The following is a 17,377-nucleotide window of genomic DNA, read 5'->3' on the forward strand; positions in this document are numbered from 1 at the left end:
AGAACAGATTTTAATCGTTAATATACTATTGCAAAAGGGAAGTGTCCTGCGTGACACTGAACTCAACTTGTATTTGTAGAGGTGACTGGGAGTTTTACGGGGAGAATGAAGGAACAGGGAGGTGGGTGAGCGGGGACTATGTACAGTCGGGGAAGTAAAACTTACAAAATGCGCAGAGGGGGTTAGTCCACACGAAAGCGTTCTAGGTTTGCTAACTGGCACTTATGCAAGCTTAGGCTCCCCCAGAGACTGGGAGACAGGAGCCCTACCTTCAGGTGTTGGCTGGAACAAACAGTAAATTCTTTCAGCTGCCTTGAGTTTTCTCAGGGAGGCACTTTAAATGGGGCTAGAATCATCCTAGGGATGTGTCCTTGAGCTGTTACAAACTATGTTAGTGTTCCTTTAAGTCTTTATAGGGGAGGCTGAAGCCTAGTAGAGAAGAGGGCTCAGAGGACACTGGCTAGAGTTTGGTGATGGAGAGAATCTTTGTCACTACCTTGTGGTGGTGTTAGTATGATTGGATGGGATGTGTGAATCTTGCTTACACATATGCTCAATAATGTTATCTCACTTTAAAAAATGTTATTTCATTTATTCATTCGGACATAGTGTCTACATTCATGGACTTCACCACCTCACCTCCCATTTGCATCTTAATTCATCCCAATTTTACGCTCAGTAACTGGACTGCAAAAATATTTGTGAATGAGATTCCCAAGCATCTGCCCCCACTGTCCACCCAAAATGCTTTTGCAGAGATCATCAGTGGCCTTGTTTAGTTCATTCTGGGTGGATCAATAGTGTTCAGCAAACACTCTCCCCTCTTTCACTTTCCACTTGTTGAAGACCCCAAAGCCACTAACAATCCTGGCCTCCAACGAATGTCTGGGCTGTTAGGCAATCTAGAAATAAAACTCTCTCTTTTTGAAGTCACTGGTGCTTGCTGAGGTCAGCACTATGTCCATCAAGGTTTAAACAAAACTGGTATCTTAACTTCCTTCCTGGGTCCAGTGGGAAACTCTTAAGTTCCTCTCTGTGACCCTCAAGATTAATTGGGGTTTATGCCACTCCTGGTAATTCGTGACCTGTTCTTGCTTCCAATGAATTCAGGTTATGGATCACCTGGCCATTCCTCCCTGTCCCTTTTCTACATATTACTGGACACAACTCCAATTCTGCCACTGCTTAAAGAATCACAGACACGAGGCTGCATGAGAAAGATGTTTACAGAAGGTTGGGGAGCAATTGTGGGACTTCACATCTGACACTTAAGGAGGTTAATGCTAACTGTTATGGACTGAATTGTGTCATCCCCCCAAATTTATGTGTTGAAGTCCTATCCCTCAGTACTTCACAATGTGACTGTATTTAGCAATAGGGTCTTTAAAGAGGTAATTAAGTTAAAATAGGTCATTAGGGTTAGCCCTAATCCAACATGACTGATGTCCTTATAAGAAGAATTTTTTTTTTTTTTTTTTTTTTTTTGCGGTACACGGGCCTCTCACTGTTGTGGCCTCTCCCGTTGCGGAGCACAGGCTCCAGACGCGCAGGCTCAGCGGCCATGGCTCATGGGCCTAGCCGCTCTGCGGCATGTGGGATCTTCCCGGCCCAGGGCACGAACCCGTGTCCCCTGCATCAGCAGGCGGACTCTCAACCACTATGCCACCAGGGAAGCCCAGAAGAGATTTTTTTTTAACACAGATGGGTATACAGGAAGACAAAGTGAGAAAATGGCCATTTAGAAGCCAAGGAGAGGCCAAGGCCTCAGACAAAACCAACCCTGTCAATTCCTTCATCCTGGACTTCTAGCCCCCCAGAACTGTGCAGAAATAAATTTCTGCTGTTTAAGCTACCCAATTTGTAGTACTTTGTTATGGCAACCCTCACAAACTAATACACCAAGTAAAGGAAGTTCTTCTCCTAAGAGGAAATCTGGTGCCTGTTTTTTTTTTTTTTTTTTTTTTTTTTTTGCGGTACACGGGCCTCTCACTGTTGTGGCTACACGGGCCTCTCACTGTTGTGGCCTCTCCTGTTGCAGAGCACAGGCTCCGGATGCGCAGGTTCAGCGGCCATGGCTCACGGGCCCAGCCGCTCCGCGGCATGTGGGATCTTCCTGGACCGGGGCACGAACCCGTGTCCCCGGCATTGGCAGGCGGACTCTCAAGCACTGCGCCACCAGGGAAGCCCTGGTTCCTGGTTTTTAAAATAACAAGGTGCACCTCCTCCTCTCTATGTTATAATTATTTCTGGGATTCCAAGGAAGCTTAGCAAAGGAGCAAGGGAGGTAGGATGAGAGCGGTAGGAATAATATGGCCATAGGCAGTAACATTTTTTTCTTTTAAATCCTGAGGGTTTTAAGCAAAAAATCCTTCAGTAATCCCTTCTGAACTATAATATGAATTTAACTATTGTTTTAGTTATTAAAGGATCTATGCAGAGCACTCTCACGATGATGATAGTAATGTCTTTAATGGAGGCCAATTGGCAATATATGTTCAGAAGTATAAATCACCTCTTTGTTTTTTACCGTGAAATTCCAATTTTAGGAATTTAACCTACAGATATACCCACACAGGTGTGAAATGACATATGTACAAGGTTATTCATTGCAGCATTGCTTATAATAGCAAAAGACTGGAAACGGTGTTGATATCCAACAACAGGGAATTGGTTAAATAAATTATAGTACATCTGTAAATTGAATACTATGCAGTTATGAAAAAACATAGGAAGTTCTGATATGATCTTCAAAATCTATTTTTGTATGGAAAAGAAATCAAGATGTGGAATAGTGTGTAAAGAATGCTAAAATTTGTGTTATAAAGAGGGACAGCATTACTTAGGTGGGTATATATACACTTGGTTGTAGTTACATAAAATATTTCTAGGATAGGAGAGAGGAACTGGAAGCTGGCAATAGGGGTAGGGGGGAGAATTTTTACAGTTTGACCTTTTGTACTTTTTGAATCTTGATTCATGTTTTAAGTATTATGTACTCAAAAATAAATAGTTAAAATGAAAACAAAACACAACAAAAATTAAAATAAATACATGATAGAGTAAAGACAAAAATAAAAGTAACACACACAAGATCAAAACATTCAAACAGTACAGATGGATATAAAATTAAAAGAAAAAATTTGCCTCTTCCATCTTGCATGCATTTAAAAGAAATTTGTTGTATTTTATGCAGCATTTCTAGGTGTTTTGTGGCAGGAGAATTTTTGGATTATCTAGTCTTCCACATTGGAAAGGGAAGTGTCCTTTCCCAATCTTTTCAGCATTAACAGCAATGTTTATTATTACTCCCTCTCCACCTCTATGGGCTCCTTTTTTGAAACCAATATCCATGGGACAGGCAGCATTTGTTACATAATAATTAAACTGGACCCTGTGACTTCTTGCTCTAGTGGGTTATCTTATCCACCAATCACAGTGCTGTCTTTATCAGCCAATCAGAGTTTCAAGAAACAACTCTACACTTAGTAAAAGCCTCTTCAGTGCCAGCCTTATGCTGGACTTTAGGAATAGGCAGGAAAAGGGGAGATTCTCTGATCACGTGAAGATTTTACTAAGTTGACCCATTCTCAGCTCAGGAGTTCTTTACCCAGCCTAGTGGAGGCTCTTTAGAATCAACTAGGAGCAACTTTCTAAATATTGATGCCTAGGCTTTACTCCCAGAGGCTCTGATTCAGTAGAGAGTGGGCTCTGGATATGGATGTTTTGAACCTATGGTGATTTTTATTGGGGGTGGCATGGTGTATATACATATGAAATTTCTATAAGGCCTTTTGAAATAATAAAAATCGCCTGTGAACTGAGGGTCCACTTGGTTCAGTTTCCCTTCCAGGGGTAAGGCTGTCTCCTGCAATAACCCCAAGGCCAGTCAGCCTCAATTCGAACATGTCTCTTCCCCCAGAGACAGGTTACTCAGTCCCCATAGAGATAGTGTGATCAGTCTCAGAACACCTCTGCTTGCCCCAAGTTTTTCCCTTGCCTTTCCGTGTAGCTTCCTTGTTCCGCTTCCTGCCCAAAGCCTCCTCAGCAGTCAAGTGGAGTTTCTGCTAAATGAACATCTGGCCTTAAATTCTACCAGTGCTAGGAACAATTACAGGAAGTTTTCCTGAGGGAGTGAACTTCCAGCATTTGATGCTTTATGCCATGGAGATCTAGGAGGGGCTCTTATCACACACCCTTAGGACTGGAAGGGCCCTCAGAAGTTTTACACATACACACACACACACACACACACACACACACACACACGCAGAGTCGGTTCTCAGTTTTTGGTGGTATTTATGTTCTGAAAGTTGCTGTGAACACAAATTAGTGAATACTGAACAATTGCTCCTAGGGGAAATACAGGGTTAGGCTCCTGCAAGTTTCTGCCCACAGCATTTTTTGTCAGCTGATCAATACGTAACCTTCTTTTACGTGTGTTTCTGTTTAAAGACATCTTATTGTTCACACATATATATATATTAACATTGAACTCAGGGCCAACAACACTGTAACATGTCTGAACTAAGTTCATGTACTTTCTTCATGGTGCACCTCACACCCGTCTTGTATCCAGGTATACTAAACAGCATTTCAGGCAACATGCTTGGCGACCACTTGTAAACAGTGAAATCACCAACAAAAAACGCAAAAATGCGAATAAGGTGGCACTAAATAGATCATGAGAAGTACCTTGGTTTACAGCATGAGCTGAAACAAACAGAGCATGGTTCTTGTTTAATCTCAGCTGAGAACAGGCACGTGGGGCAACTCACATTTTCTGCCACCTCAAGGGTTCTTCTAGTATTGATGTGGGGGTTACAAATACATTTTTGTGAGCAGGAAAATCTGCAAATTCAAAACCAGCCAATAAAAAGCATCCACTATATATATCCACAGTATACCTACATATATACATATTCCTTCTATTCAGTGCCAAAGGCTTTGTTTCTGTCACCTCGTTTAATCCTCACAAAACAACACAGGAGAATGAGTTTCAGAGAGGTTAAGAAAGGTCACAGAGCTAGTGACAGAACTTTGGTTTTCGTTTTAGACATTCATGTAATAAAATCCGCCCCCCTCCCCCCAGTGTACAGTCCTATTTGTTCTACACGTGCAGTGACTCTTCTAACTACTACGACCAACAGGATACAGAACAACTCCAACACTCCGAAATTCTTCCTGAGGCTACCCTTTTGTGAGTCCGGTTTCTGGTCAAGCCCTGCCCTCAGCCTCAGGCCTTGCTCTCGGCCACACTCCCTCTCAGCATAAATAACCTAAACCTGAGGGGCTGGTTCCAGGCTATAGAGCTTTTTTGCAAGGGCTGAGGCGGCCTGGGTCTCGAGCCCACCAGTGAACCCCAGCCTTGTCCCCAAAGGATTCCCTAACCCGCGACGCCCCACCAGGAGACCATACGGCCACGTCGCAGGCTCCTCGCGCGCGCGCGCGCGCGCTCCCACGCCTGCCCGCCCCGCCCCCTGGCCGCCTACCGCCCCGCCCCCGGTTCTAATTGCTCCGGCGCAGCAGAGGTTTCAGTAGGTCTGCGCGCTCGTTAGGCCAGTCGTTCTTACGTTAGCTGCGGCTCCCGTGCCCAGAAGAGTCCGAGCCATGCATGTGGACATCTCACAGTCTCCGCGCCGGAACCGGGTGTTTGTGGTGGGCGTTGGGATGACCAAGGTAAACAGAGCCGTGGGTCCCCGGAGGCGGGCTCCCTGCTCTGCTGTGTCTGGGTGAGGCCTGGGGAGATTCGAGGTGACCGGGAACCGGGGGTGGGGGTGGGGGAGAATCAGATTTGGAGCTGTGCGTCGGTCTGTCCTTCCTACCCGGAGGGCGCCCGGGGCATCCCACCGCCCAGCTTGGCTTCTTGGCCCTGGGGGCATCAGAGTGGCGACTCGGGTGGGTTGTGATGTAGGGCGTGTCTGCGGGATCGTAATATCGCAGGGTTGTTCCAGCGGCCATATCTTCCTCCTTTTTTCCTTTTCTCCCTGGGGCGCAGTTTGTGAAGGACGCCCCAAGATGACCCAAAGTCCGCACCTCCTTTGAATCTGGGTGGAATCCTAAGATGTGTGGACCTCTGACGGAGGCAAGGTCCGCCTCACACCCGAAAGGAAAGCAGGTCGTGAATGTCGCCAGCTCTGCACTTCCAGGAATACTCCTTGTAGGATCCCTTCTCAGGGACAGTTCCAGTGTAGGTGAGGAGGAGAATCATTGGTGATGCTCAGCGTCTCGGCACAGGTGGCAGGTTTTCTGGATCCTCCGACCTTTGTTGTTCCTCAGGTGGTTACTCTCTCTTCTTGGTACTCAGGAGGCCAGAGACTCCTACAGTCTCACTTCTTGACATCCTCACCACCTCTGTGCTCTAGTGACTCCAAACTGCTTTTAGTTTCACCCCAAACTTTTTTATGCCTCTGTTGCTTTGCTTTCTGTTTTCCCCACCACTTTTGTCTTCACTGGTTAACTTTTTTGCATTTTTATTTTTTTAAATTTATTTATTTATTTTTGGCTGCGTTGGGTCTTCATTGCTGCACGCGGGCTTTTCTCTAGTTGCGGCGAGCGGGGGCTACTCTTCGTTGTTGTGCGCGGGCTTCTCACTGCGGTGGCTTCTTGTTGCGGAGCATGGACTCTAGCTGCTTGGGCTTCAGTAGTTGTGGCACGTGGGCTCAGTAGTTGTGGCTCGCGGGCTCAGTAGTTGTGGCTCGCGGGCTCTAGACCACAGGCTCAGTAGTTACGGTGCGCAGGCTTAATTGCTCCGTGGCATGTGGGATCTTCCCGGACCGGAGCACGAACCCGCGTCCCCTGCATCGGCAGGCGGACTCTCAACCACTGCGCCACCAGGGAAGCCCAGTAAAACCTTTTAAAGTACGGTATAAATACAGTCAGATCCTCCACCGCTGGCTGTTAAATGTCTGGTTAAATTGGCTATATAGAAAAGCACTGAGCTTTGGGAAGTAGGAGATGTATTTATTTTTCCTCAAGTTGAGAGGTGGAGGTGTGGGAGGTGTTAGTTACAATCTTCAGGGAAGAGATTGGGACTATGGAGAGCAGCTTTATTGATGTGCTTACTAGGCCAGTGTACTTCTCTCTGGGTTTGATCTTTTGGAACTTGGGGGAGGGTTTAATGAAGAGGGAGAAATTTAGCAGATAATACTTTAAGCTCTGTTGGTAGATCTCAACTGGTTGTGGTTCTTAATTTGAATAGCTGAATTCCTAGACAACTTGAAGTTCTCTTAGTGAGGTTTTATTATCAGTGTAGGAAATTAATTCCTATGGTAAACTGGAATTCGCATGATGCATGTCAAGAGGTTTTAACACAACTAAATCACAACTACTACCTGGCTGACAGCAGGCCGAGTCCCTTTGCGTATGCTGCCTACCTCCTGATATGCCCTCTTTTCATCAATTTAAATTCTGGCTATCTTCAAGAACTGGTCTGTCTTAGTCTGTTAGGGCTGTATAACAGCAATACCTTAGACTGGGTGGCTTGAACAAGAAATACTTATTTCTCACAGTTCTGGAGGCTGGGAAGTTCAAGATCAAGGCACAGGCTGATTTGATGCATGGTGAAGTCCTGCCCTCTGGTTCATAGACAGCTTTCTATGGCAGAAGGGGCAAGGGAACTCTCTGGGCTTTTTAATAAGAGCACTAGTCCCATTCCTGAGGGCTCCATCTGCATGACTTCCCAAAGGCCCCACTTCCAAAAATGAAGAATTAGATTTGTGAGTTAGATATCAATATATGAATTTTGAGAGGACACAGACATTCAGTCTATAGCAAGAGTCCAAGTCCTGTATTTTCTTAAAACTTCCTCAGACTGCTCTAAGTTATGTTGGCCACTTTTTTGGGGGGAAATTCTGGTGCCGTTATAGTCAGGACCATATAATTAAGCATTTGATTTTTCTATACTTTTATATATAATTCCACAGCCCACAGAAAGAAATATATCTTACATCACAACTCCATACACACATGCACTCACAAAACTGAAACAAGCTTGCTAAAGCAACACTTATTATTATGTGTGATGAACTCTTGATATTTCGTATTTTGTTTCATTTTTTAAAATGCTGATCACAACCCACAACGCTTAAAATTAATTTTGTCACCTTCTACAAACCTACGGTTTAAAAAATATTACATTATCGTGTTTAATCCTCACCACATAAGGGATTATTATTATCCACATTTTATTGTCCATTTCTGTGGCTCAGAGGGGCTAAGTAATTTATCTATCTTGATACTGCTCCTAAATTTTGAAACTGCATTACTTAAAATCTCATGTTTCTTCCATGCTATCTCTAACACACGTTAATGTTATAGGATAGTTAATTCATCATTTAAGCATATATTCAATAAACATAGTATGTGCTATATGCTAGGAGTACAAAGATGAAAAAAGCAAGGTTCCTGTTCTTAAGGAATGTATACTATGGAGGAGGAAAGGATAAACGGGTAATTTAAATATGATGTATTAGGACATTTGGATAAGCATGGCAGGTTGAAAATATGAATTTATCTCTATTGGTGCTTTCCAAATACCACTAAAATGACAGTAAGGATGAAGTGACTAGGAGAGGAAACAATAGCAGAAAGATGTCAGAAAAACATTGGATGATTAAAAGCTGATGGAAAAGTGGTCATTGACTCAGAACAGAGAAACCCACAACCCAAGTTCCTGAAGAGGGGTTATATTGGCTGAGTCTTCCTGCAGAACTCCAGAAGGCTCAGAACCTGCATGTACTAGATGCCAAGGAAGTTGGGGATGAGAGGAGGGAAGGAAAACACTTCTATGGAATAATTGGATTCCAAGATCCTTTTTACCACTAGGTGACTATCCCTTCCTTGTCAGGGTATTGGAGGCTTGTTCTCTGGAGAAACTGAACAGATGAGTCTCTAGAATCATCTGACCATTAGGCTTACTGGAAGGCGGGAGTGAGGCCCAAGTTGAAAAAAAGGGAATCAAGTGAAATTCTGTATACTAAATGATGGTACTTCCTAGCCCTGTTCCCAGAACACTGGCAATCAGACACATACCAGCTTCCTGGCAGAGGTTTGGAAAATTATGTGAAATGGCTCCAGAGAAAAGCCAGATTACTCAAAAGTGCAGGATTTTCTTGCTTCCTTGGAGGGATACTGCTTCCATTCCAAAGCATACCAGACCACCACGGTGTTTCTGAGAACCCTCCTGCATTCCTCCGTGCACAAAATGTGGGGTTTTGTTATTCCTTTTTCCCATGCCTGCGACTGGTCTGGCACCAGGACTTTGATTCACGATGCGTGGTGGTGAATCCTGACTTTACAGCGTTTCTCCTCTTTGCGTCACCCAGCCTTCCGCTGCCATCACAGCCACCGCACCAGCGTCTCCTGAAGACCTGGGTCTCCAGATCTCACTGCATGCGCTGGAGTGCTGGCGTTAACCTGTTGGCGCCTCAATCTCGGCTATTTGGGGTTTTCGCACTGTGGGACCCCCGCCCCATCTTGGCCTGGCTCCAGCCCAGCCCAGCCTCTCGGGGGTGTCCGCCCACCTCCACAAGCAGAGCTCTGGCATCAGCCTAAGGCAAGGAGAGCAGACGCCTGGTTGCTTTTGATGTCATTTTTTACTCTCGGACCTCTGTTCTTCCGAGGATCACATCAATGCCCCGGGTGTCACGCACCCCAGCAGGCCTCTCGGCACAGACACCGGCCCACCCCACACAGGGATCCGTCTCACCAGGAAAACCCCACTTGCCTGCGATATTTGGGACCTTCAGGATGACTGGATTGTGGGCTCTTGATCTTCCTAAGCAATATTATTGAGAAAAAACATATTTATTGTCATGTAGGATTTGGTTCTGTGGGTCTTTTTTTTTTTTTTTTTTTTTTTTTTTTTTGTAAGAGAACAAAAACTGGTTAAACGAAGTCTGCTGAAGTTGTGACTTGAACCACACTTGACCCTCCAGCAGGTAGGGGACAGACCACTTCACAGTCCTGCCTCCCCACAGGGGCGGGAGCCCACGCCTTCTTCCTCCCAGGCAGGAAGTGGAAGCCACCTTGGCTGGAGCAGCCCGCCACACCAAGCAGACCCCAAGAGCTGGTCATTGTCCTTCTGGGCAGGTCTGTGCCCAGCACATCAGCTTCTCCATGCTACATGTCGCCCAGTTCTTCCGTTTGCTGCCCCACCAGAAACACTGAAGACCAAGGGCTGGAGCTTCTCCTTCACGGGTCAGCTGCTCTCAAGAAGGACCGTGTTGGCTGGGCCATTAAGCTGCTTCCCTACTGCTGTCCCATAAACCTGTCACTGGAGGGGCTCCGGGACAGCCCCACCCTGCATCCTACCCGTGTGGACTGATGCTTTTGCAGAAAGGAGATGCCAGCCATCATCAGAGCACTCAACCACCAGCAACTCAGCTGAGACCCCAGCAGGGGTGTGGGACGGCCACTCCCACCCCGCTGGCTGCTGTTCCTTCTTCCTCAGTCACTTGCTTGGGCTAAGGGGGACTGCAGGATGGAGTGTGAAGCCCAAGTCTGTTTCCCGACCTTATTTATTGAGGAGTGCCTCTTCCCTGTCCTCCCCAAGACGGCCCCCAAACCCAGTGTGCACCAAGTGGGGCTTGAAGGATGAAGCTGCTAGGCCCCAGGCATCTCTTCTGCAAAGTGACCTGTCCTGCCACAACAGCGTCTCCAGAACACTCCTGTTACAGGCACTGCAAGGGACCAGCTTCCAAAATGTACATCCTGGTTTACAATTAGCCTTGAGGGACACATCTTCCTGGGAATTTCTATACAGATGTTAGAATGGCTGATATGGTAACTTAAGTTAGCCTGTTTATGCAGTGAGAATTAGTCATTCACCAAACCCGTCTGTACCTTCCCTTTAGTGCGTTGCTTCCTTTTTAATAATGTCAAGAGCTGCCACTGTGTGATACTCAAGTGAAGCCAGTATTTAAGGCATTAAACTTCAGCCTGAACTCTCACCCCCTAGAATCAGCCCAGACAGCTGTATCCAGGGGCATGGGGCCACTCCCTCAGTTCCTGGGAGGCGCTGTGGACTTAAATGTGTGCTAAGTGGCTATCTGACCTCACTGTCTAGTCCTGTGTCATGAATCTCTTTGCAAAAAGTAACATATTTGTGCTTTAAGTAAAATTTGGTTTTGCAAAAAAAAAAGTGCAAGATCTTAATGGACTTGAATATAACAAGAGTATGAAAAGTTCATTGATATTGTTTTAAATTCAACATTGCAACTAACCTGTAAGAAACTCCCACTTGTCAAGTTTTAGTGTAGTATAAAAGAATATCCACAATTATCTAAAAAGGCTATTAAAATGCTCCTCCCTTTTCCAATCACATATCTGTGTGAGGTCAGATTTACTTCATAGACGTCAACCAAAACAGCATAACGCCAAACGCTGAATGAAGAATCAGCTGTAAGAATTCAGTTGCCTCCTGTTAAACCAGACAATAAAGAGAATTGCAGGGGACTTCCTTGGTGGTGCAGTGGTGAATCCTCCTGCCAATGCAGGGGACATGGGTTCGATTCTAGGTCCGGGAAGATCCCACATGTCATGGAGCAGCTAAGCCTGCGAGCCACAAATACTGAGCCTGCGCTCTAGAGTCCATGAGCTGCAACTACTGAAGACCGCGTGCTCTAGGGCCCGCGTGCCACAACTACTGAGTCCGCGTGTTGCAGCTACTAAAGACCGTGCACCTAGAGCCTGTGCTCCACAACAAGAGAAACCACCGCGATGAGAAGCCTGCGACCACAACGAAGAGTAGCCCCCACTCGCTTGCTGCAACTAGAGAAAGCCCGTGTGCAGCAACAAAGACCCAATACAGCCAAAGAAACAAAAGAGAGAATTGCAGAAATGCAAAACGATGCCACTCATCACTTTTTTGAGGGAGGGATATAGTTATTTTTCATAAAAATTATTTATGTTAACGTGTAATGGTTTTTTTTTGAGTGAATTGAAAGTTATTTTCAAATTTTAAGTGCCAAGAGGGTAAATATTGGTAAATATAATCCTCATAATCAAAAGCTCTTTGGTATCTTCAGTGAGTGTAAAGTGGTCTTGAGACCGAGAAGTTTTGAGAATTGCTGGATCTAGTCATTGAGCACCAACAACTGTTAGAAACACAAAGAGCAAAAATAATCAGATGTTATATGCTTCCTTATGAAAGAATACACTACCACCTATAGTTTTGTCAGGGAGATAGAATGTGAGTCTGCAAGCTTCTGGATCCAGCGGCCAATGTGTGGGAAATAAAGAGAACAGAGGAACATGTTGAACTGCATGAGTATTCAATCTACAAAATCCAGACTGTGGGAAGCTACAGGCCAAATGCTCTGGGTTCTTTAACAGATACATTGAGAGGAAAAGAAAGTAGTGGAGGGGAACCTGTAGATTAAAAGAGAATTTAAAAGGCCTATAAACACTTTAAAAAAGAGCTGAACAATAGTGTCTACAGATAGACACTTGGGTGATAAAACTATGAAATACTAAAAGGAAGTGATTATTGTAAGAATCAGGATAATAATTACTTTGGGGGTGGAGTGGGGTTGAGATTGGAACAGAGTGCTTAGAGGAGTTTGTGGAGGGGCAGGCAGGGTTCAATTTTTTAGTCTGGGTGGTTGGTGTCAAAGATAAAGGTAGACACTAGGTAAAGTGTTAGGACAGATTTTAATTAGTAATATGCTATTGCAAAAGGGAAGAAGTCCAGTGTGAACTGAACTAACTTTATACAGATGTGACTGGGTATTTTAAAGGGATAATAAGGGAATAGGGAGGGTGGTGAGTAGGGACACAGTACAGTAGTCCCTTGGTATCCCTGGGGGATTGGTTCCAGGATCTCTCTTGGATACCAGGATCCATGGATGCTCAGTCCCCTTAGTTGGCCCTCTGTATCTGTGAATGCAGAACCCACGGATGCAGAGGGCCAGCTGTAGGGTCAGGGAAGTGAAAACTTATATAAAGTGGGGAAAGGGGAGGCTAGTTCACATGAAACCCATCTGGATTTGCTAACTGGCGCTTACCCAAGCTTAGGCTCCTACCCTCCCACAGAGACTGGGAGACCAGCCTTATATTCAGGTGTTGGTTGGAAGAAGCAGTAAATTCTTTTGACAGCCTTGAGTTTTCTCAGGCAGGTGCTTTAAGTGGGGCTAGGGTCCTCCTAGGGACCTGGCCTTGAGCAAGTTAGAACTCATAAAAACTATGTTAGTGTTTAAGTTTTTAGGCCAAGGTTGAGACCTAGTAGAGAAGAGGACTCAGAGGAGCTTGGCTAGAATTTGGTGAAGGAGAGAATCTTTGTCAATGGTTACAAGAATGTTTGCCTTAAAATAATTCATTAGGAGATATATATATGTGTGTGTGTGTGTGTGGTTTTCTGTATCTCTGTTATTTACAATAAAAAGGTCAAAACTTTAAAAATGAGGCAGTTAACTCCAGGAAAAACAAAGCAAAACAAAATTGTACAATAAAGCACGTGTAATCATAGTATACAACCTAGCCCAATACTAAGAAACATTAACTTTATAAGGTAAGCACTACATACTGATTTAATAAAAACAATTGTGATTCAACTGTATAAGGAGGATGGGGGAACTGTAAATGTATATGTGAGGTGGCCTGAGAGACCTAATTCTCATCGGCCCTTATTAGAGACTATGATATAATTTCTTAAATTGATAAAGAAATAATAGTTAAGAATATTTAGAAACATGGCATTTTGTCAAAGAAGAAATATCTAAAAGAATTGAAAATGGATGTTTTGGGAGCAAGTAAGACTAGTGGGTGGAGAGTAGTGGAACAAGATTGCTGTTTTTATTATAAACCTTGAGGTAGGTTTTTATTTTTATTTTATTTTTTGCATTTCTTTGATTAAAAAAATAAAAACTAAAAAGCAAATATAAACAGAACATTACCAGCGCCTCAGAAATTACTCTGTGCCTTCTTCCAGTCACTGACTCCTTGCCTGCAAAGGGTTACCATTATCCTGACTTCTGACCTTTAATATCATAGATTGGTTTTGGCTTTTTCATTCAACATTATGTTTCTGGGATTCATCCTTAATTTTATGTGTAGTTATAGATTGTTCATTCTCATTGATGTAACATAGTCCATTGTGTGAACATTCCATAATATATTCAATTTATTGTTAGTGGACATTAGGTAGTTTCCACCTAAACATGCTTTTCATTTTGAAGGAGTAATGTTGTATGTGTTTATTTGCTCGACTAATCTTTTAAAAACTGCCTTGATTTCAGTAAGAAATGAGAAAGTGCAGTCATTTCACTACCTGGATGATAATGTGGTTATTAATAGGTATTACTTGGTGGAGCCTAGTAGCACAGTACTCTCTCCTTACAGTACGTGCTCTCTATACTACATGCTCTGATTGTAATTAGTGAACTGAAGAGTAACTACAGGGAAAATAGGTAATTTGGGGCTGCTGAATTAGGGAATTATGAAGGCTTCCCTAATCCAGAAGTTATGAAGAATTGGGGTGGGTAAGAGATAGGAACAAATGTTAAACGTTTTGTTTTGGTTCAGTTCAGCAGATGTATTTTGGCACTGTGCAATAAAGTGTGGCATTTAAGTCTAGTATCTGTACAGTGTTTCAAACTGGGTTTTGTGATCCATTGCAGGGGTAGTGACGTCTGTTTAGAAGGTTGCCTCTAGCAGTAAAAAAATTGAAATAGAGTCAAAAATCAATATATATATCAATAATCAATATATATATATAAAATCAATATCAATATAACAAGGATAAGTATTTCATGAAAATTTTGCTTCACTATGTGTCTACTGGGTCATGTTGTATGTTATCGTGGTTTGCAGTTAAAAATTTTTGAAAGCCATTTCACGTTAGCACAACCTCTGACTAGCAGACCACTCCATCTTATCTAATTGATCACTGTATTTGGTAGATTTTACTTCACTTATGTTTCTCAAGTCTCTCTGCTTCTTTCCATTCTTTCTGCTGCTATCTTAGTTAACTCTCACTTGGGCTATTTCAGAATTATGCCATTTGGTCTCACTGCCTCCAGCCTTTCTCCGTTATTCATTTCTCAACATTGCATTTAGAATGATCTAACGTGCATGTCTTCTCGGCCCAGTCTCTCTCTCTCTCTCTCTTTTTAAAGTAGGGCTTTATTTTTCAAAGCAGTTTTAGGTTCACAGCAAAATTGAGCAGAAAGTACAGAGGGTTCCTACATGCTCACTGCCCCCGACCCTGCCGGAAAGCCTTGCCCACTATCAATAATCAGCATTAGAGTGGCACATATGTTACAGTCAGTGAACCTGCATTGACACATCATTATCACTCAAAGTCCATAGTTTACATTAGGGTTCACTCTTGGTGTTGTATATTCTATGGGTTTAGACACATATGTGGTGACACGTATACATTACGTCATCATACAGAATAGTTTCACTGCCCTGAAATCCTCTTGCTCTGCCTCTTCATCCCTCCCTTCCCTCAGTCCCTGACAACAACTAATTTTTTTTTACTGTCTCCATAGTTTTGCCTTTTCCAAAATGTCATGTAGTTGGAATCATACAATATGTAGCCATTTCAGATTGGCTTCTTCACTTAGTAATATACATTTAAAATTCCTCCATGTCTTTCTGTGGTTTGGTAGCTCATATCTTTTTAGTGCTGAATAATATTCCATTGTCTGGTTTTACTACAGTTTATTTAACCTTTCACCTGCTAAAGACATCTTGGTTGCTTCCAAATTTGGCAATTATAAATAAAGCTACTATAGGGCTTCCCTGGTGGTGCAGTGGTTAAGAATCTGCCTGCCAATGCAGGGGACACGGGTTCGAGCCCTGGTCTGGGAAGATTCCACATGCCGTGGAGTAACTAAGCCCGTGCGCCACAACTACTGAGCCTGTGCTCTAGAGCCTGCAAGCCACAACTACTGAGCCTGCATGCCACAACTACTGAAGCCCACGCACCTAGAGGCTGTGCTGCACAACAAGAGAAGCCACCGCAATGAGAAGCCCATGCACCGCAAGGAAGGGTAGCCCCTGCTTGCCGCAACTAGAGAAAGCCCATATGCAGCAATGAAGACCCAATGCAACCAAAAATAAATAAATAAATTTAAAAAATAATAAATAATAAAGCTACTATAAATATCCGTGTGCAGGTTTTTGTGTGAACATAAGTTTTATACTCATTTGGTAAATACCAAGGAGCACAACTGCTGGATCATATGTTAAGAGGATGTTTAGTTTTGTAAGAAACTGCCAAACTGTCTTCCACAGTGGCAATACCATTTTGCATTCCACCAGCAATGAATGAGAGTTCCTGCTGCTCCACATCCTGTCAGTGTTTGGTGTTGTAGTGTATCTCATTGTTTATTTCAGTCTTTTTTTTTTTTTTTAAAATACACTGTCTTCAGGATAAAGCCCAGGTGTCATAGGAGGGCATATAAGGTCACTTGTGAATTGGCTCTAGAACCAGGTTGAAGTTTCAGCTCCACTAATTATTAGCTGTGTATCCTTGGGCAAGTGACTTAATCTCTGCCCTTGTTTTCTTATCTTAAAATGGTGATAAGAATAGTACCTACCTCTGAGGGTTGTTGTGAGGATTAAACAAGTTAATACATGTGAAGTGCTTAGTACAGTGAGTAACAACAGTAAGTGCCCAATATTAGTAATTATCATCGTTTGGTCCTCAGTAATTTTTCTGTCCTTATCACTTACCATTTCAAATCATGTTTCAGCCTCTGCAATATAAAATTGTTTGCATGTAAAATTGTTTGCATGTAAAATTGTTATATTCTGTCATTTCCAGGCCTTTGCTCTAGAATTTCCTTTTCTTTCACTTGGCTAATTCCTACTCATCCTTAAAGACTTAATTTAAACGTCAGTTCCTCTGGGAAGCCTTTCTAGTCCTCCAAAGCTGGGTAATTGTCTCTCCCAAATCATTCTGTACTTATGACACTGTGGTGTAATTGCCTGTTTTCCATTAGACGGTAAGCTCCCGGAGGGTACGAACTATATATTATTTACTATCAGAGTCCAGAAACACGATAGGTGCTCAATATGTTTTTGTCTAAATGAATAGACGAATGAATTTCTGCAGTTCTCTGTTGTGAAAAAATCTAACTATATTTGTTTCTATTTATTATCTCCTTCTATATTTCTAGTTCACAAAGCCTGGAGTTGAGAATTCAAGAGACTACCCTGACTTGGCAAAGGAAGCAGGTAATATAGAACATTCAGATCTTTGAACGTTGTAGTTTATTGTGTGGTCTGTCTTGATTGTGGAGCAGCCTTGCAACCTTAACAGGAAGCTGGGTCAAAGGAGATGTTGTAAGTTCAAGGCCAAGCAGTCTAAGCTTAGGTATCAGCTGTTTAAGGGAGTGCTGGGGAATACAGGCTTCCCACTCATGGAGAC

General features: G+C 43.4%; 1 protein-coding gene across 4 annotated transcripts in view; it reads left to right on the forward strand.

Annotated features, from left to right (window-relative positions):
• The first annotated feature begins 5,517 nt into the window (after positions 1-5,517).
• Positions 5,518-17,377, forward strand: part of SCP2 (sterol carrier protein 2) — a 158,461-nt gene continuing 146,601 nt past the window's right edge. For 2 of the 4 annotated variants that reach the window (XM_082615918.1, XM_082615916.1), the window contains exons 1-2: positions 5,518-5,676; positions 17,127-17,184. In XM_082615918.1, coding sequence (XP_082472044.1) covers positions 5,608-5,676; positions 17,127-17,184 — 127 coding nt within the window. In that variant the 5' untranslated portion in view covers positions 5,518-5,607. The remainder of the gene's footprint in view (positions 5,677-17,126; positions 17,185-17,377) is intronic. The other 2 variants (XM_082615915.1, XM_082615917.1) reach the window with 1 other exon arrangement.

The sequence above is a fragment of the Mesoplodon mirus genome, assembly GCF_964341445.2.
Source record: "Mesoplodon mirus genome assembly, chromosome: 3".
In the NCBI taxonomy this organism is placed as follows: domain Eukaryota; kingdom Metazoa; phylum Chordata; class Mammalia; order Artiodactyla; family Ziphiidae; genus Mesoplodon; species Mesoplodon mirus.